At 43.6% G+C, this 21,246-nt stretch overlaps 2 protein-coding genes across 2 annotated transcripts; one reads left to right on the forward strand and one right to left on the reverse strand.

Annotated features, from left to right (window-relative positions):
* The first annotated feature begins 452 nt into the window (after positions 1 to 452).
* Positions 453 to 14,499, forward strand: ccdc191 (coiled-coil domain containing 191). Its single transcript, XM_034149709.1, is given in 17 exon segments — positions 453 to 524; positions 1,380 to 1,421; positions 1,541 to 1,676; positions 1,774 to 1,917; positions 2,878 to 3,056; positions 3,203 to 3,414; positions 4,643 to 4,787; positions 4,863 to 5,072; positions 6,819 to 7,091; positions 7,545 to 7,951; positions 9,146 to 9,231; positions 9,560 to 9,642; positions 9,757 to 9,858; positions 10,963 to 11,106; positions 12,115 to 12,267; positions 12,571 to 12,713; positions 14,330 to 14,499. Coding segments are annotated over 17 exon segments (2,673 nt in total). The 3' UTR covers positions 14,472 to 14,499.
* Positions 14,500 to 14,645: 146 nt separating this feature from the next.
* zdhhc23b (zinc finger DHHC-type palmitoyltransferase 23b) lies at positions 14,646 to 20,766 on the reverse strand. The gene is made up of 6 exons (XM_034149719.1): positions 20,583 to 20,766; positions 18,707 to 18,861; positions 17,587 to 18,276; positions 17,081 to 17,248; positions 15,299 to 15,568; positions 14,646 to 15,024 (listed from the first exon to the last, which is right to left on the reverse strand). Exons 2-6 carry the CDS (start codon positions 18,841 to 18,843, stop codon positions 14,991 to 14,993), a joined length of 1,299 nt encoding a protein of 432 aa, XP_034005610.1. The 5' UTR covers positions 18,844 to 18,861; positions 20,583 to 20,766; the 3' UTR covers positions 14,646 to 14,990.
* Positions 20,767 to 21,246: the final 480 nt, after the last annotated feature.

Genomic DNA, 21,246 nt, shown 5'->3' on the forward strand with positions numbered 1-21,246 from the left:
AAGAGTCGAGTGCCTTCCTTTTTGAATAAAAACTATTTTAAGAACATTTAAATATGTAGTCTTATTATTATGTTTTACTCTATTCTTACGTTTTATTACATTCTAAACGTAAATGTGGCTCATTCAGAGAGGGGAATAACGTTGCTATGGTTACCAAGAGTTACAAACAAAGCGTGACTGGGCGATGTAGTCCTAAAGTGCTTTGTTGACACGACATTTGGCATAGAAAAATTGTTAAGGCACTACATTACCCAGATTGACTTGTGATTCATATCGATAGCGGTTGTGTACAGGTCTTGCTTTTGCGAGGGCTCTTTGTGAAGACTTCTGAACACTTTTTGATGATATAAAAACAGTCAAATAATTGGTTTTTGGAGCTGTTTTTAAACTATGGAATGGTGGTTAAGATAACATTATAGTAGCAGAGGTAAATATCTATTACTAAACAGACTATGACATCCCCAGGTCCCAACCCTCACCTGTTCAGGTGGAGGAGGCTTGGCGAGAGTAAAACTGCAGACAAGGTAGGTTTGGTCTCTGGATTTATGTTAAATTTAAAGGTGTAGGGTTTCTCATTCTGATTCAAAAAGGGAATTGATAATCCATCCCAACTCACATCAACACTTTGCAATTATTTGAAATGATTTTCAATCTATTTTCAATTTGAAGACTTTCCTCAGGATGATTACATCCCCAACAGAGATAACAACATAATTGTAAAAAGGCTCATATTGGATTCATGAATAAAGCAGAAGCCCCCCAGTGTTAATACTATGTATTAAACATGGCTTATGTCAGGGGACGGTTCAGAAATGTCGTATAAATGGCCTTTCTCTGCAGCATGAGACAGAGATAGCTGAATTGCTGCTAAAGTATAGCACAGAGTTTGGGAAGTCTGGGAAATGATTCCCCAATAATCTGAAGATTTAAGGCAGTGGCTAAGCTTTCTGAAAAATAATCCACAGGCGCAGACATCAGGCAATGGCTGAGCCCTCAATTTGCACGCTGCTCCCACAGCTCAAGGTGTCCATATATTTATAGGTTATACTTTATTTATCCCGGTCAAAGTCTCATGAGTCTAAGTTCCTATTCAAGAGTAACCTGGCAAAGAGGGAAGTATAACAAATGTTATATCCATAAACACAAACAGACACACACACTACAAATAAGTGAGTTAGACTTTGCAAAATAGGTATAATTTTGTAAATAATGTAATGGATGATTTAGAAGCAATAATATTGAGTCTTTCTGACCCTTTTCTGACTATTTTAGATCCTAATAAGGGGGTCTGTTTGCTTGGCTGGGTTTATTTTGTTGACCCTGTACTCTATCTTGAACTATTGGTTTACACTTCAAATAATTGTTTGTTCCTATAACAGATGCATGATGCGAAGATAGACGATATCGATCAATGGAGGAAGGTGAGAGGAGTTCACCTAAGTGTGGTTTTGAAAAAAGCATGTCAGCTTTGACGGATGTGCATTGACCAAATTATTGAATAACATCGGATCATGATAATAATCATTATATTCGTCTTCAGCGCGTGGAGGCTGCTTCAGAGTTTGCTGTATCTGAAGTCTTCACCCACAAGAAACCTCATTCAGGGAAGAAGAGCCGAGTTGAATCTCTACAGAGCTCTGAGCAGTTAAGAGATCATGATGACGCTTATAGTGAAGGTAGGTCAGCCTTTAACACATCATTATAGGTGTCTCAAGGGAGGCGTTACCTGGAGTTGAGCCTCTGCAGCAGTGGCAGACTAATAATGTATTGCAGCTCAGGCTCTGCTCGCTAATTGGCTGAACAGCAAGCTGCGTGTGGAGCTGGAGGTGGAGGAGGACGATGACCTGAGGTGCTCCGGTGAGAGGAGAAGCCCTGATAGTTCTCCGCCTGCCGCCCTGAACCACAGCAACTTTGATGGTAAAGACAAAAACAATGCAACCTGTTTAGTTTAGGGAGGCGTGTGGCGCAGTGGATTGGTGTTCGGATCAGGGGGTCACAGGTTCAAACCCCACTGCAGTCAGCATGTCGTTGTGTCCCTGGGGAAGACACTTCACCCCGAATTGCTCCTGTGGGGATTGTCCACAGAATTGAGTATGTAAGTCGCTTTGGATAAAAGCGTCTAACAAGTAACATGTAATGTAATGTTTAGCCTCTTCGTGTGAATAAATCAAGAAAAGTTCAAATTCCCCGGCCTTAATGGGAACGGTAAGGTTTTGATTTGACGTAACAAGCCACATAATAGGAATTAAGAATTGAAGCAGTTAAATACTTCAAAAGGTTGGTGCCTTTAAAATATTTAACAGCTATCGTGTAACCCTGACTCAACACTACACGGTGGATTCAAACTCATCCTCTACCAGGTCACAATGAAGGAGATGCATTTTTTAAAGAGGACAAATGATGCTCATGTTCAAGGAACTTTGGGATTTTAGCCTTTGCAGACCATTGACATGCACATAAACCTATATAACACACTACAAGAAAAGGAAACCCCCTAAAAGCCTCTTCAAATTTCAATTTTAGGCGTTACTTAAGGTTATCTAAAAATGTGTAAAGGTACAGTTTGGGAAACATATGACTTCAAATGTATAACTTTTCTGGCCAAAAGTTAGTTTAACAAACAAATTAGCTCAACTACATTGAGTGACTATTTTATAAAAGCGTAACATTTCAGACCATTTCAGATTTTCTCTACATGTGCGTGTCATATTCCTACAACATGACTTGTGAATGCATTGTTTTTTGTGACTTCCACATCTTAAATGTTGACGTTTGATTTTATAGGAGCAAATCACGGACAGCAAATCAATCCAAAAGTGTATTGTATGCTTTGCAACACGGTCACAATATAATACTTGTTTTTGTACAACTGCAAAGATCTGTATAACTGCCTGGCGGAGGAGGAAGAGCACAGTGCTGTGAACAGCTTCCTCCAGGACCTGATGGAGCAGGAGCTGTTGGACTCTGAGGTGATGGAGGAACTGGTTCTGGATGTTGGACAAACAAGGAAGAAGTTCAGAAACCCAATCGTCTCCATGGAAGCTCGACAGCTGCAGGTACGTGACCCGAGCACATCACGACTTCCTCGAGATAAGAGATGTGAGCGCTGAGGGGTCGGGAAACATATCAGCCGTGAGGAGAATCTGCCGGCGCCCAAGCTGTGTTTCTCGCTCATACTAATTGCCACTGATTGCCGTTGAAGGTGCGAGAGAACAGAGCGAGGCGGGAGGCAGAGAGGCTGAGGCAACAGAGAGAGGGGGAGGCTCTGCGGGAGGCCAGAGGGGAGGCGAGGAGGAGGGAGCGAGGCGATGAGGCGAGGAGGAGGCAGCAGGAGGAGAAGCTGCAGCAGGAGATGGTGAGGCTGCGGCGGCAGAGGGAGGAGCGGAGAGGCCTGGAACAGCTGGTTCGACAGAGGTACGGTATCCACAGCAACAACTGCTGATGTGCTTATCGCCCTGTATCTGAGATTAACTCCTGTGTGATTGCATCGATCGGGATCCTGCCTCTTCCCCCTTCCTATGATGGATTGATGGTAACCTAGTGAGAAGAGACACAGATCCCTGACCCAAACAAGTGTTGTGGACGAGTCCCTGGACGTAGCTCTTGTAATCTCTTTCAAAGTGTGAACCAGAAAAAGGCTTTTGTAAATAAACCCTCAGGCAACTTTCATCATAACGATCAGGAAAGCCTCAGAGAACAGAGGGAAGTGTTTGGCAATGATTTACAAAGTGACTGCAAATGAGAAAAGTAATAACCATGCAAATCAAACTGATGCATTTATGATACTCCTCAAATCAAATCAAATCAAATCAGGTTTTAATTATATAGCACATTTAAAAGCGATTGTTGGTCGAGCCAAAGTGCTGTACATGTAATAAAAACACATTACTACAATCACAATAAACGACAATAAATTACAACAGATATATCTTAAAAACAAAATAAAAATAAAACACACGGAAAAGTCAGGAGTCGTGCTCCGCTCTAACTAGAAGGCCAGAGAGAAGAAGTGTGTTTTTAGTTTAGATTTAAAAACCCCTAGGGTCTGGGCCGACCTCACATGGAGGGGCAGAGTGTTCCAGAGCCTCGGGCCAGCTGCTGAGAAGGCTCGGTGCCCTCGGGTTTTGAGCCTGGTCTTGGGCACTACCAGCAGCAGCTGGTCAGCAGACCTTAAAGCTCTGGCTGGGGTGTAGCGCTGGAGGAGTTCTGCTATATAGGCCGGAGCCAGCCCATTTAGGGCTTTAAAAACAAATAAAAGGATTTTAAAATCAATTCTGAACCGAACTGGAAGCCAGTGCAGTGAGGCCAGAATAGGGGTGATGTGGTCACACTTTTTGTGGCCAGTCAGCAAACGTGCAGCTGCGTTTTGGACTAGCTGTAGGCGTTTAATTCCTCAATTAAACCTATATTGATAGAATATCATTTTAATTGCCTGGCCATGAAATAAATGATAATAAAATAAAAATATAACTTTGAAGGGCATGAAATTGAATTTTTACTAGTTTCTTTACTACGTGGGTCTATACAAAAATCTATACTGCTCTGACGGGCACTTTTGCATCATTTTGCAACTTTTTGGGATGATTGCTATTCTTTACAGGGTCCTGGTAAAATAAGAAGTACATGTTTGTCTATTCCCCAGAGAAAGGGTGAGGGTGGAAGGGCAGAGGGGAGCCAGGAGCCTCCAGCCTGCTCCTCCACTGCCCACAAAACAGCTGCTGCACGACACAGAGCGGCGGTATCAAGAAAAGAAAATTCAAGCCATGATTGACATGCGTAGTCTCAAGGTCGGTACCTGTGCTGTGGGTGGAAGTTTGCACACGTCTCATTGTGATTTCCAACCTGTCGTGCTGTCGTTTCAGTGTTTGCAGAGGCATTTCTCTGGATGGTATTCAGTGGTGTTGGACAGAAGGCTGCGGTTAGGGAAGGTCACGGCCCTCTGTGACTGGAAGCGACAGCTGAGAGCCTGGCGGGCGTGGCGGGCCGTGCTGTGGGCGGGAAAACATCAGCGAGCGGTGACCAGAACAGAGGAGGATCTACGAGCTCAAAACAGGCAAGAAGTTCACAGAAATGTTGTTCCCTGAAAGGCCGTCATTGTTCAAATCCTGCGTTTTACCACAGAGGAAAAAGAGGACATATACACTGCTCATTTTACGGTTCATATCAGTATGTAGTGTCTCTACTTTAAAGAGTCCTCTCCTGCTGATGTTCAGGTTCATATCAGTATGTAGTGTCTCTACTTTAAAGAGTTCTCTCCTGCTGATGTTCAGGTGTATATCAGTATGTAGTGTCTCTACTTTAAAGAGTTCTCTCCTGCTGATGTTCAGGTTCATATCAGTATGTAGTGTCTCTACTTTAAAGAGTCCTCTCCTGCTGATGTTCAGGTGTATATCAGTATGTAGTGTCTCTACTTTAAAGAGTCCTCTCCTGCTGATGTTCAGGTGTATATCAGTATGTAGTGTCTCTACTTTAAAGAGTCCTCTCCTGCTGATGTTCAGGTGTATATCAGTATGTAGTGTCTCTACTTTAAAGAGTCCTCTCCTGCTGATGTTCAGGTGTATATCAGTATGTAGTGTCTCTACTTTAAAGAGTCCTCTCCTGCTGATGTTCAGGTGTATATCAGTATGTAGAGTCTCTACTTTAAAGAGTCCTCTCCTGCTGATGTTCAGGTGTATATCAGTATGTAGTGTCTCTACTTTAAAGAGTCCTCTCCTGCTGATGTTCAGGTGTATATCAGTATGTAGTGTCTCTACTTTAAAGAGTCCTCTCCTGCTGATGTTCAGGTGTATATCAGTATGTAGTGTCTCTACTTTAAAGAGTCCTCTCCTGCTGATGTTCAGGTGTATATCAGTATGTAGTGTCTCTACTTTAAAGAGTCCTCTCCTGCTGATGTTCAGGTGTATATCAGTATGTAGTGTCTCTACTTTAAAGAGTCCTCTCCTGCTGATGTTCAGGTGTGTATCAGTATGTAGTGTCTCTACTTTAAAGAGTCCTCTCCTGCTGATGTCCAGGTGTATATCAGTATGTAGTGTCTCTACTTTAAAGAGTCCTCTCCTGCTGATGTTCAGGTGTATATCAGTATGTAGTGTCTCTACTTTAAAGAGTCCTCTCCTGCTGATGTTCAGGTGTATATCAGTATGTAGTGTCTCTACTTTAAAGAGTCCTCTCCTGCTGATGTTCAGGTGTATATCAGTATGTAGTGTCTCTACTTTAAAGAGTCCTCTCCTGCTGATGTTCAGGTGTATATCAGTATGTAGTGTCTCTACTGGGACATGTCTCCATGCTTTAATGCTCAAAAAGCTATTTATTTTCTCATACTGCCTGTGCTGCAGCACCTTTTTTTCACCCTCTGTCTGAAACCAGAGCCCAGACTGCTCTGATTGGTTAGCTGGCCGGCTCTGTTGTACACAGAGAGATACAGGGAGATCGCTCTTCTGGAGTGAAGAGAGCGGAAATAATGATATTGCAAGTTAGGAATGTAAGATGCATTTTGACAGACAAGACGGACACTTGGGGGAAAATATGCTGCATTTTGAATGTCCGATAGTCCACCATTAACACCTTAGTCCCGTCTCGTCTCGTCAACGAAAACTAAATATACATTTCGTCATAGTTTTCGTTGACGAAATTAACACTGCTAAATTAGCCTATCACGTACAATGTGTTGGAGCGCTGGCACAATACTCTAGTCTATATAATGCACGACTACAGGAAAGGGAAAACCCCAAAAAGCATAATAGGGCCTCTTTTAAACCCACATTAAAATGTATAACAGTATTTCTCATAGACCCTCACTGATCCCTGTTATGCTAACCAAGCACTAATTGATGGTTTCCTCCAGACAATGCCAGCTGGCTGTGGAGAGTGACCGCAGGCGGCTGCTTTGGAGATGTCTGAATGATTGGCAGCTCTGGTGTCGGATGGAGAAGGAAAAACGAGAGCTTTTGGCCCAGCAGCAGGAGACCCGGAGCAAGATGGCTGCCTTAATAAATGCTGCATCAACAGGCAAACTCAAGGCCAAAGAGAGCCCAACTTTTCAGCCAATCATGGAGCCACAAGCGGAACATAAACAACCGGGGATCACCGAGAAGGTGAGAAAAATCACATATGAGTTGGCGGGTGATGCGAAAGGCTAAAATTACTGAGGCACTGGATTTGATCTGGAACTTTTTATCACTATTTTAACCGGGGAGAAAAACTTTTCCTGCTAAAATATTCACAACTCTGGAGAGTGAGAGCAGAGCGGTGTACATATAGGGGAAGGGAAGGCTAGAGAGAAATAAGAGGTGCAGAATAGTGGAACAGAGCTCCAGGGACAGAGGAAGCAGAACATAAGATTGAGCTGGAGCAGTTCATGGTCGAGGGGTCAATAAAGAGGCTATACGCGCCTCTCGGGCCCCGCAGCTTATATATCAGGATTCCTGGAGTCAAGTCAATTTTGTGGTACTCTATTTGTGTTATTTATTTTGGGTTTTCAGACCTAAAGGAGGATTTTTTTCATAAACAATACCATCTTCATACCTGTTCTGGTTTCCCCTCTGTAGGAAGGTCACCCCAGGTCAAAAACGTTGGCCCCAGACGACTCTTCCGTACATCGAAATCAGACGCCTGTGGGTGTTCAAGCTCAGCCGTGGCAGGCGACCCGACGCCACGCAGCACCCTCGGCCTCAGAGCTCCACGGCAGCTTCTCCGGGTCAAAAAGTGCAGCGGCGTCGGGCAGCAGGTTCGAGAACAGACACGCCGTGCAGCAGCAGATCATCAGCCAACAGAGGAGGCTTCTGAAGGAGCAGCAGGAGCAGATCTCACGGCTGAGGGACGAGCAGAGCGTGGCGGAGCTGGAGCTGGAGATGGAGAAAACTGCACAGCTCACACAGCTAGTAATGACAGCAGAATCCAGACCAAAGAGCAACCACTCTGAGCCCACAGAGCAGAGGTAGGCCCATGGAGAAATGTGGAATTGAAGCGTTCATAAGCTGTGTTTAATGGCTTTTATTTGCAACATTCACTACTGCCTTATTGTTCAGTTGAAAGCCACCGTAGCAACTAAATGAGCCTAAACGTCAACTGTGACACGTTCCAAAAAAAGTCCATGCTAAAGTTCCTTTCATAATGTTTAGCAGTCATAATTAAAGGTAAAAAAGTAGGTAAAAGTTAGTGGTTAAAAATGTGAATAATTAATGAGTGTCGAAATGTCCTTTGGGAGTTTTCTAGAAGGTCATGTTTTAAGTGGACTTCAGTAATGGCTTATAACTGATTCAAAAGTCAACGTTAAATGAATTTGAACCGTTAAAATAAAGCCACTGGTTTCAACCTTTTGAACAAAAGGGAAAAACTCATAGAAAGTGGTTCAAATTTGAGCAACAAAGTCGATCCAGTTGGCATAAATCTAAACTTGTCGTGACTCCTTTTCTTTGGCACCTTGTTTATTGTGCCATAAAAATCATTTATGACTCAGATTGTATGAAAAAGCTCAATAATGTAATACTGAAAGCTTTGACATGAGTGTGGGAACGTGGAGGTGTCCTCTGAACGTGTGCAGAACTATATGGTGTGTATATTCTCGGCCTGTCCATTCAATTCCCTCCCAGCAAAACCCCCAGGACACGCTGACTGCGCCCATACCTCCATGCCCCACATGAACTCGCTCTAAAACTGTCTTCAGATGATGAAAAATCACTTGCATTAGCTCCGTTCTCCTTCCACACTGCAAGTCTCCCTGCACCTCGGGGGTGGAAAGGATATCATACAGAAACAATAAAGTAACGTATCAAATGTCTGGTATAGTTATTGTTTCCAGGAGGTGGAATGGGGTTATCTGTTATATCTTTCCTTATTAAATGCAAGGTGTAGGTACAAAGAAAATACAGAATGCTTTTCCAGCTCAGAGAGGACGGAATATAATTGAAAATGCGTGGTTGCTGTAATTAGATAGAAATGGGATTACAGAACACAACCTTGAACACTGTTTCCATGAGTAAAAGTTCTACCCTTCACGGAAGTCCATTCACAGATTTATGAATGAATGTCGTTTGAGGTTGCCTAAAGCCGAATACCCGTCTGAATACAATTTGCTTCGGGAATATGTGAATGTGCAGACAGCTGTGACAGGCCTTTGTTTCTGAGCTTCTGACTGTTACCTTTACAGGACACTGAGGACGACTGAAGAACCCGTCAGCCTCTCCTCAAAGAAGGCCGTCAGGCAGCAGACTCGACCCTGTCAAATCATCACGGGTCAGTCCGCAAGGTCCTGAAAAAGACAAACACAAACTCACATATATTCAAAAGTAGGCCTACATTATGTTATCCCAAACACACAACGCTGTAGTTCTTCTGTGAGAGAAATTGCATGACCTTGCATCACGCATAAGGGCGACGTTACATTTGCATATAAAAGCCTAAAGTTGTACAATTGAAGCACTTGGAGTTACGCGTTCAGAATGTGAAAACATCTTTATATATACAGTCTATGGAAAACATACATAATCATATACACTCCTGAGACTCTGTGCCACATAGGAATACCTTGTGCTTAACTGACCTCTCTCCTGCTCCTTTGAAGCCATGGAGGAGCGTGCACGCCAACGCGAGGAGAGAAGGAAGGACATCGAGGAACTCAGGCGAAAAAAGGAGAATGAAAAACTGGTAAAAGATTAATGAGCTGTTCACCAGACTGTTTTTTTTTGCAGGATGAGTAGCGAGGAGGGATTGTCGGGAACGATATTAGGAAACAATAATTTCATTTGACTTTGTTTCCAGGCTGAGATGAAAGCCGCCGAGGAGCAGAGGCAGCGGGAGGAGGAGGAGGAGAAACGCCACGCAGCGGAGAGGAAGAGGGACGAGAGAAGACAGGAACGAGAGGTGAGGCTCACGATTTGTGGACGCAGTTGTGAGAACACAGGAAGTAGTAACACTGAGCGACATGTCGTAGCGAAACATTTCAATAATCTTAGATCATTTCAAAGCAGATTCACTGGATAGTAAACGAACATGTAAAGACCTCAGCTTGCTCTACGCCAAAACCTGCATTGCATTTCTTTTTGAAAAAGGCTCAAAGTCCAAGTGTCACTCATTGGTTGCGATGGATGCTGTCAGGCGTCCCATTGGAGACGATGTCCTATATATTAAAGTCTAGTAGACAGCGTGTTTGAGAAGACATGGAGGCCCTTCATTGATTACGTAAAGCAGGGGGGTCAAACTCAAATACACAGTGGGCCAAAATTTAAAAAATGGGTACTAGTCGAGGGCCGGACTGGTTCAATGTTTATTGCAGAACTTATTGAAATGAACTTATTGCACATATTAAACCTGGAACTAACAAAGCTTCAATGATTGCCTATAAAAACAACATTAAACATGAAATAATCAGTTGCATTCATTTCTTATGGCTCTATCTGCAGCTTTTACAGAGTCATTTCTTATGATTACATTTTTCCACAGGCCAACAACAGCTTCAACAAAACTATTTCCCTCAAAGAAAAAACCAAACATGCCCTGTTGTCTCAAGAAAGAAAGTGCAGAAGGAAACATCCATGTAAACTCAGTTTGCTGCTCTGTGATGCTAGTTCAGATACTTGGCATCTCATCTTGGGTGCAAGGTCATCAATGTTTGGGCTCAGGCTCTGAGCGGAGGAGACCCTCAGGATGGAGTGAAGGTGTGCGTGCAATATACCGGCGGGCCAGATCTAATAGCAATTAAAAATTATCCTGCGGGCCGAAATTAAATCCACCACGGGCCTGATTTGGCCCCCGGGCCTTGAGTTTGACACATGTGACGTAAAGGATCTAAATCTAGCTAATGTTCAAGAGGGTACGTAGATGCAGTGTTGGTGTCTTTTCTTTCATGCATAAGGTTTTCAAATTATTTCCTTGTATCATACAGAGGAAGCAAGTTTGTTGTAACTTCTCCTATTTTTGTATGGTATACAAATCTAATGAGTAAAGTCCCTTCTTCCTGTGTGTCAGAGGGAAGAGGAGAAACAGAGGCAGCTGAAAAGGCAACAGGAGCTCCTCTCTATCGCCCGTCAACACTACCTCAAAAACCTGCTGCTGCGGCGAGGCCTGGCGCCATGGAAACGCTTCATTCAGCTCCAACGGGCCAACGTAAAGGTGAAGCACCTGTGTTCAGCCGTCAGACACATTTGAGCCGCCTCAGGCCTCTGACTCAACATTTAGAAGAACCCGTGGAGGTGCTGGGTGACCCTGGCCTGACCTTAAAATCCTATTTGAAAAAGAAAAACTGTGCAAGGAGCGCTTCAGGCTTTTATCACACCGGCTCCCGCAGAATTGCAATAAGCCAAAAGGAGAAGTCCAGGTAGACTGTGGGTTTGAATAATAAAAAGTCTGATATCTGACTTGCAGACATTCACTAAAACACAATGTGACTGTGAAAGGCTCTTTATCATCTCAAGGCGACGCTCACGGAGGAGTGGTGGACATAATCATTTCCTCACACTAAGAAGCTTGTTCAGTTATTTCATTATTTCTGAGTATAAAGACCAATATGTGTTGAATTTGAATGATTTAAAGAGGATTATACGTGCATTTTTTATTGTCCTAACTATAAAAAAAGGGTGTGCTTTTTTTATAAAGTATAAATTACATTACATGTCATTTGTTAGACGCTTTTATCCAAAGCGACTTACATAGCCTACATTCAGTTCTGTGGACATTCCCCACAGGAGCAATTTGGGGTGAAGTGTCTTGCCCAGGGACACAACGACATGCTGACTGCAGTGGGACTCCAACTTGCTGATTCGAAATAGCATCACCATAAATAACATCTTAAAGATTGAATTATAAGAAGAATATGTGGCCCTTCATCTATTTCTCCTTTTGTTCTTGGCTGGTGTAGTTTGTTATTCCTCTTGCTGGGAAAATCACAGGCAGATAGAACATCTCGAAATAAAAGTGTTGTTTCATCTTCAAAATGATCCCCTCTCTGCACAGCATCAATACTCGTTGTGCATACATGTTTCACAGATAGATACAAACCCTTTTGTTAAATCTGAGATGCATTCGAAGACATGTGATCCATTGTTTCTGCCTGGCCCATATGATTGAGTTTGGATGCCTTCATCAGCGTGCACCAACACTTTTCTTTTCAATTCCCGCCAGCTGGCCGACACTCATCACAATCTCTCCCTCCTGAGGCGGAGCACACTGCGCTGGCAGCAATCAGCTAGAGAGTCCTCGTCTCAGAAAGAAGCTCGCGCTGACCGACTGCACCGGCACTTTCTGCTTCGGAGGAGCTTAAGTCGCTGGAAAAGAGTGTGTATTTACACCCCCACACACACACACACACACACACACACACACACACACACACACATTCAGTTATTCAATCAGGATTTCAGCTTCCCCATCTTCTGCCGGTGATTTAGAGCATCACCTTTTCCTAATCTCTTCTCCCCGCACTCAATCATGCTTTAAAGAGCCCGGGCTTTTACAAAATAATGGTTTTCTTGTTAAAGCTAGTGCCAACCTCATCACTTTAACTTGCTAACAGTTGTTTTGCTGCTAACAAAGCAGAAAATGCCGCCTATCTCTGAGTGAGCGTGGTGTGTTTTTCAGCTGATGGACTGGAGGATGATCCAGGAGGAGAGAGCCGAGCGTTTCCACCGCGCTCGCACTCTGAGGAGGTTTCTGCTGGCGCTGCTGGACCATGTGACCCAGGAGAGGCTGCTGCAGAGGGACCGTCAGGAGCACAATGACAGGTCCGTGACTCTACCATATGTTCACTGTGTTCATGCTGCAGCGATAACCAGATAACAGCGTGTCAAATTAACAGCTTGATTAATTACGAGATGAAATGCATCGCTAAAGCAGTTTGGCTACAGTTGGCCAGGATAAACACAATGCCCAGTGAACTCTAAAGAGGCCTTATTATATTTGTTGGGGTTTTCCCTTTCCTCTGGTGTGTTATATAGGTTTTAGTGCATGTAAATGGTCTGCAAAGGCTTCACTGTCATTCCCACACACTTCCCCCCCCCCATCAGGGGCGGACTGGGACTAAAAATCAGCCCGGGACTCTCGACCGGGCCACTTCGGTACCGCTAGTAAATTGTCAACGGGGGGGGACCACATCGTCCGACCGGCCCACTTCAGTACCGGCCCATCGGGATTTGTCCCGATGACCAGTCCGCCACTGCCCCCCATGCCTAAAACGCCTCCATTGTACACCTTTGTTTACTTCGAGAACATAGAGACATCACTATGTAACACTTGCACTTCTATTGACCAATAACAACAGAGACAGCCAGCTAACCAATCAGAGCAGACTGGCAGTATGAGAAAGAGCTTTTTGAACATTAAAGCATGGAGACATGTCCCAGTAGAGACACTAATATGAACCTAAAGATTTGTATAATAAGGCCCCTTTACCAGAATGAAACAGCGTAAGACATTTTGCAGTGCATTGTCTTCAACCTGCACCTCCTTTGCATTATATTAAAACTATAAAATCAGTGCCTAAAATCTGCTGTTAGCTGGAAGTGTTCATATTTTGATTAATGGAGTCAGTTTGGGGGTTTGGCTGCCGTGGTAGAAACTTCAATACGGCTGAACTAGCAGGAAAAGCGTGGGGTTTAAAGCTTGCTTAGTCAGGCTAATTAATGAAAAGTATTTTCCGTAATAAAACCTTTTCTCCAACAACTCATTGTGAAGACATTTCACCTTAAAACCACATAGAGTGCTAAAAGAAAAGTGAGCGAATCATCAAAGTTATTAGGGTTCATTGTCTTGGAACCAGAAATGTCAGTTTTGCCATCTATCTTGTCGGGCTTGAGATATTCTCTGGATAAATGGGGACTTTGTCTTGCTGATGGCGCATGAGGAAGGTCTGGGATCACTAAAGATGGCTCCTCTGGGCACTGTGGATACTAATGTGCTGGAGAACCACCCAATACTACATATTTCAGAGTGAGCAAAGTGATGCACCGACACAGAAGCAGTGCAACGCTAAAAAGTCTGTTTTGTGGCTTTTTACATGTCCATTTAAATAGATTGAATCCTCTAAATAATACATTTTAATCAGTGAACACATTCAGGTTGTGAATACGCCTCATATGAGCATTATTCTGGATGTCTGTAGCACTGCTCCAACTCGATTAAATTCTCCCTCATTGACGCAGAATGTGTTTATAGACTTCTCAAGTGTGGTCCGATAAATGAGAACGGCCTGCAGGTACATTCCCACCGGCTGCCATTGACAATAAGCCGTGACATTCAGTGAAAACTCATTAGGTGTTGTGATCCCACAGGTCGCTACGATTCAGTTTCTCATTGCTCACTTGTTTCCCCCGTCTGTTCTTCCATCTGCCTGCCTCTTCAGACGGGTGCTGCGGAGATGTTTGCAGGCCTGGAGGCAGCTTCCCTGTCTGCAGCGCAGGGAGAGGGTGAGGGAGGAGAGGAGGGAGAAGCTGGGACGAAGAGTGGCTGCCATCTTGCCCGACTTCTGCTCACATCCGCTGTGAAGCCTCCGGGAGAAACACACACTTAAGATGATCCATTCACACATCCTCAAAGCCCTGGAGAGGAAACACAGACTGCACCGTTCTCACGTTCATTTAATACAAATAAAATGTACCCATAGAACTTTGGGAGGAAATAATAAATGCTCTAATAAAAGCAGCGATAGTGGAAACTTCTCAAGGTGACATTTATGTGCTTTATTCACTTTTTTTTTATATTCCCAGAGCTGTTCCATGCAGGAGTTTGAACCAGCTTGATATAAAAAAGTAGCTGCTCATATATTTATAACTAACCGATCAATCATTGTGATTAATGCAAGCTGTAAAACTTTAATCAGCCTGATGAGCTGCTGAGATGTTTAATTCATCGGCGAAAAATATCCAAGTCCGAGTGAGGCGGATAAATGTTTTTGTGAAGAGTTCCTGGAGAAAAAAGAACGTCCAGTCGGTGTTTTTGTGCGGGACTCGTCGTCATTGTGCTGCTGCCGAGAAAACGTCTCCACGAGAAGCAGGACACATTACTCAGTCTCGTTTTTGTCCGTCTCCCAGCAAGGCACTAGAGTGTAGAGGAGACATAGAGACAATATTGAAGTCCTGGGACGACAGGCGGTGTGCAGGAATGCTTTTTATCTTATTTGGCAGAGAGACGGATGACAGGTGTAAAGGTCAAACAGCTGCATGGAGGAGATACCAGCTGTGAGTGACATTACGGGAAGAGAATGTATGTTTTGTTGACTTGCAATAACTGCAGTGAGAAGATATCAGAAGTGAAAGAAGCCATGCTGCCATCCAGTGGACATGAACAAGAACTTAAAATCAGCGTCTCTTACACCAGGTCTGTGAGGAGGGGGGTTGGGGGATTCAGTTTTTCTTCCATGCTCATGAACTCAGCCCAGTTTTCACGGAAACTTCGAGAGTAAACCCCGGTGTCCACGACGAGCCCCCAGTAGGAGCTGCGAGCGGTCTTCTCTCTCAGGGCCAGGCGGGCCTCGCGCTCCGTCACGTTGAAGCTGACGTTGATGATCTGCACCAGCAGCAGGTGGAGCAGCCCGCAGGACACCATGCTGCTGTACCACGCACAGGTGAAGCACAGCGCAGCGCTGCAACACAGACAAGAGACCAGAGGGTCAATACATATGGGTCAGTACAATATGTAATATGACTTTACATTGAATTTAGCTGACACTTTTATCCAAAGCGACTTTCAAAAAGTGCATTCAACTCAAAAGTATGTATCCTGCAGGTACATGTCCTATCTATAAACCCAACCAGTTTAAGTGCTACTGCATTAGCTTAAGTGCTGCGTACAGAAGATATTATTTGCTTTTTAGCAAAGATGCAGTCGAAACAGGTGAGTCTTCACACTACTTCCTTTATTAAGACCGTAACATCCTATCATATATAGTTTCTACATTTGAAAATATAGGATATACTTATTTACATTCAAAGCTTCTTTTGAGGTTTTAATTAAAGTTTTGAGTGTCTTTTATCATACTTTATGATAATAAAGCTGTACTTAATTTTGTATACGCAATGAAATATATCATTTTGTGTGATTGTGGTAGTATACATGTAATTTATGGTGCTGTTAAATTGTTGCACACCCCTTTTAAGTGTCTCTCTTTTTGATGGGCAAGAGCAAGTTTCTTGTTTTTGAAACAAATATTGATTGAAGCTTATTGCTTATGTTTTTAATTTTTAAAATAGTTATATCTTTATTTGTTTTCAATAATTGTTGACTTTTTGACTGATTATTCTGTTCAGCCTTAGGTTAAAGCAACAACACAATAAAGCGTTTTTCACGGGGACTGAGTCATTTTGTGGCAAAAACCTGTCTCAGCAGACTAATGGAGCTTCAGAATAAGGTAAATAGTGACTTTAATGTTAAAGGTCACCTATCATGCTATTTTTAGGCAATAGCATAGGTCTCAGATATATAAAAATATATAAAAAACATGTCTATGAAGTGTTTTGCTCAAAATACCAAACAGATCACCCATTCTAGCCATGCCTCATATCCCTCTATTTCACTTCCTGTTTCAAAAGTGCTGATTTTGGTATAAAGCTTTAAAAAAAGAAAGGAGGGGTCTGAGCTCATGCGGGACCCGGCAGCTACTGTCTAAACTAAATACTGCCGTGATGAAACGCCATATCATGGATTATCAAGGATTCTTTCTGAAACAGTATGGAGCTCAAAGGCTTTCTCTCTTGCCGGTTATACCACAAGGTGAGTTCCTTTTTATTTCCTGCTTCTTCACACACATGCTCTCCAGTACAGGTTAGCTCTGAGTGTTAGCGATGCTAATGTAAACACCGACCATATTACGTCCAAAACAGTCGGGCATTGTTTCTGATAGCAACTTTCTGATAGTGCCGTGGGTCCACATTTCAGATATTACGTCATATCAGACGCAAATCTGGATCAGCTCCGTTGTAGCCCCGTTTTTAGAGATTTGGGTATGGAGGAAAAGAGAGGGTTTTATTTTCTGACGCTGCGTGAGTTCCCTGACACACCGGGGACACATATTTATGTATAAAAGACATCACAAAGTTGCGTGATAGGTCCCCTTTAAAGTTACAGCCCAGAGTGTTCAAAGAGTGTTTCTCAGTACCTGTACTGGTCGTAGACCCCGGGGCAGTACAGCAGGGCGGTGAGGAGGAGCTGATCCGGACACACGCTCCGCAGCACCAGGCTGATCCCGTACAGCGACGTCGACAGGAAGAGGAGGAGCAGAAGCAGGAAGCTGCGGTGATTGGCCAGCCCCACACAGCTGTTTATCCTGCCCGGCACCGAGGGAGGGGACGCACAAACACACAAGTACACACACAGGCTGACAAAACATCTTACATCGTACACTAAACACATAGGATGAAAGCAGGAAACTGTTTATAGTAGCTGCATCAGTGTGATGTTGACACAACACACACATATGGCTAATAAAGACACAACAGGTGTGACCAGGACAAACACCCATTCAGTCTTTTTAGATTTATTGAAAAACTTGTGCAGAAAAGACGAGCAGGCGACAAACAAGAAGACCTCAGAGTTTGAGATGTGAGACAGAGAGGGAGAATCAGTGAAGACAGGCGGAGTGAGAGGCTCTGTGAGGGGACCCACCAGACACAGTGGTGGTCGAGACGCCGGACGCAGACGCCACAGATCCGACAGTGTCCCGCCCTGGGGGGTCTCACCACTTTGCACACGGGACACCAGTTCCTACGGCCGCTTTCCTGCAGATCCGCCTCCCCATGCTTCGCCGTTTCCGCCCTGTTGGCTACAGTCATCGTCACGTCGTGTTTCCCCCCGTTCACAGCAGAGTCTCTCTCTGCCAGAGGGCTGTGATACGTCACCGTGCTGTGGACGTCCTCTACGTTCAGCCGCACGATGCCAGGGTCTCTCTTGGTGTGGAAAAGCGCCGCCAGGGTGAGTATGACCCCTAAAGTTACAACAGCCGGCTGAAAGAGACCAAAATCCCCGCGGGGAAGCACCTCGGTGAGGAACAAGAAGTACATGTACCCGATGGAGAAGAGGGCGAGGCTGAGGAAGAACAGCGTGCGGCCCTTCTTGCGGTGGGTGGAGTAGTAGTACCACAGCACCAGGCCGGGCAGAGCGATCAGAGACACCACGCCCAGCAGGAAGTGGAGGGCAGCGATGTGAAGAAGCACCGGGAGGAGGATGAGAGGAGGGATGACAGACAGCTCCACTCTGCGAGCCCCTCCCCACAGCCAGGGCACTCGGATCCGGTCTGTGAAAACTGCAGCCACATGAGACAGGGACTCGGGTTTCTGAGACTCCCTCTTTAGAAACCTGAAAGAGAAAATAAAAACTTGAAGAGGACGTAATCTGATAATCTTCAGGTTCATATTTTGTGCACAGAAACCTTTATTACACACTACAGGAAAGGGAAAACCCAAAAAGCATAATAGTAGATATTTCAGTTTGGATCAAAGTGGTTGACCTACTGATCGACCGACCAACAGACCAACATTGTTATTGCCACGCAGAGCTAAAAGATGTCAAACATGTGCTGGTACGAGCTTCTCCACTTTGGGGATTTCATGTTTTCTGCTATTTAATATCATTGTAAATTGAATATAGTTGAATTTCAGGCTGTTGATCGGACAAAACAAGCACTTTAAATAACTGTGATGGACAAAATGTGACTGTTTCCTCACTTTTCATAGAAAAAAATAAGTAATGGATCAGTTGTACATGGATGGATGGATATGTCCCTCACCGGTCACAGGCGTCGTCCAGGTCCTCACAGTCGCAGCAGCAGGCCGCCACATGGCTGCGCTCCCCCAGTCTGTTCACATACTCGCAGCAGCACAACGTCTCCTCCTCCTCCAGATGCTTTTTACCACGCTTCTTCATGATGGACAGCCTTACAGCCTAAAAAAAACCACATTAGAACCATTATCAACAGTTGTGTTATAGATAAAACCACAGTAAAAGACTCGTACTGTAAATAAACTGCAGCTGGAGAAGCATTATCAAACAGATTTCCACCATGCAACATTGCGAACAGACCTTGCCTATATGACCCTACCCAGTCCACCTTTCACCCTCACATCTGTCACACATCTGTCACACATCTGTCACACATCTGTCACGCTTTACTGATGAGCTGAACCGTCCCACTGATGGATCTGAGCTGAGGTGAGCAGAGGCATTGAAAGCATTTATAACAATCACCGGTCTTCAGTGTCCCCTTCATCTCCGAGCACAGGCGTAGTGAACCGCTAAGTGGGATTAATGCTTCGGCTCAGTTAGACCTCTCTGGGGATCTGGCGCTGTTAAATGAGCCTCTGATTAGCAATCAATCATTGTGTTTTAGTATTATTCCTCAGATGTTGGTTAAAAGGTCAATACCAATTACCTGGCGAGTTCTTCAAGGCAGCTTTGAAGTAAAGTCTTTAAAGAGAAGACAAACGGCTGCATGTACTGATAAATGTGTTCAGCATCCACTAACACATCTGCTCCTTTACACAAAAAAGAACTCGCAGTGTGACAGTGGAGCTCAGCAGCTCTCTCCTAACACTAAGGGATTCTCTACGGTACACAGTGCTTTTGAATTTTTGCAAATGCTGCAGGGCATTGAAAAGCTCCCAAAATATATTGAATTGCAGGAAGGATGGATGTAGCTCAGTAGGAAGACTATTACCAACTATTTTGATAGCTGGTACTTTAAGCTTTTACGCTGTGAGATTGTTCTGCTTTTCTTAATTGTATGTGATAGTTAACTGAGTGCCTTTAGGTTTCAAAAAAGTGGTTAAAAACATGACACATTGGGCTTTGGAAGTAGAGGGAAATTGTGTTTTTTTTTTTACTATTTTCTGACATCTCATAGACAAAACAGTCACTGTTCAATCAATTAAGTAGTGAGCTGATTAATCACTAATGATGATTCCCGCTCAGGATGATGAATGTCATATTTCAAGAGATTTACCTGTAAAGTGTTTGAGAAAGTCACCTTTGAACTGTCATTTAAAAAAGTCCTTTACAGGTTATATCAAAGGATTCCTGTTCAGCATGACCCTCCATATGTCCATATCAAATACATCATGGCTGGATGTCAGGGGGTCTCCAAGCCTAAAACCCCTCAGTGTTAGGACTTGTGCCCAGGGGCCTCACAGGACCATTATCAAGCCCTGGGTTTAATGTACTGTTTATTACAAATTCTGCTCAAATGACACTATAACTTATTATATATTATTTATTATATATTTTAAATATTTTAAATGTATTTTGAGGTGACGTTCCCTTTAATCTCAATAACTGTCATGTCAACCTAAAAGTTGACATGGACTTAGTCAGGCAGGCTCATTATGAACAGGACATTGGACATATTAGTTAACATATTAAGGTTTGTAGAATACTTTTTACCCATACACTTCATTTCCCTACACTACAAATACAAATATTGCTCTTATACATGAACTATTATGCTTTTCTTGAGTTGACAGGTATGTTATTCATATTTAACGTCTCCTGACAGCCCGTCTCCTGTCACAGTTGACCCATATGTTCACCTATCATACCTGACAACTGCTTTAAAAACTCTTAAATGTGGCAGCAGAAACACACAACAAATGCTAAAAGCGTCAACATACCTGAACATGCTGGTGCTTTGAGAACACCGGGCTTCTCTACGGAAGTCTTCTCCCCGGTAACAGCTGCTATATTCGGGGTTTCTCGGAGCTACATGACCCTCAGTGGGCGGTGGAAGTCTCCAGAAGAACCGCAGAGACCGGTCTGTGTTAAAACTGTCTCACACCGGGTTTGGTCCTATCGGTTGGTCCGGATCCGGTTCCGCTGATGGAGGTGAGGGAGACGTCATATGGCCACGCCCCCAAACTGTTTACGTCATGACGTCATGATTGGACCTCCCAGTTAGTCATGTGTGAGATCATGCCTATTTCTATTTTAACTATTTCATATACACTGAAGACGTAAAGTCTGAAAAAAAATTAAATTATAATGTCACTATAGGTGATTTTATAGTAAATCCAGAATAAAATAAAAATAGGATTTCAGATTGCACTCTTTTTACGACTCAATTTGTATTTCTCTATTCCTAAGAGAAGGATTTTTGCAAGGAACAATAATTGAAGTAGCCCATTTCAATTGTATGTTGTATGAATAATATTATACATTCAACATACTGCTGAATAAATATAGTCTAAGTAACTTTGCAAAACTAGATATAACAATAAAACTTCATTGGAGCCACTAAAGGGAAAACACCCTCCTGTACACAACTGAGACCTTACTGCA

Source organism: Trematomus bernacchii, unplaced genomic scaffold, assembly GCF_902827165.1.
Source record: "Trematomus bernacchii unplaced genomic scaffold, fTreBer1.1, whole genome shotgun sequence".
Lineage (NCBI taxonomy): Eukaryota > Metazoa > Chordata > Actinopteri > Perciformes > Nototheniidae > Trematomus > Trematomus bernacchii.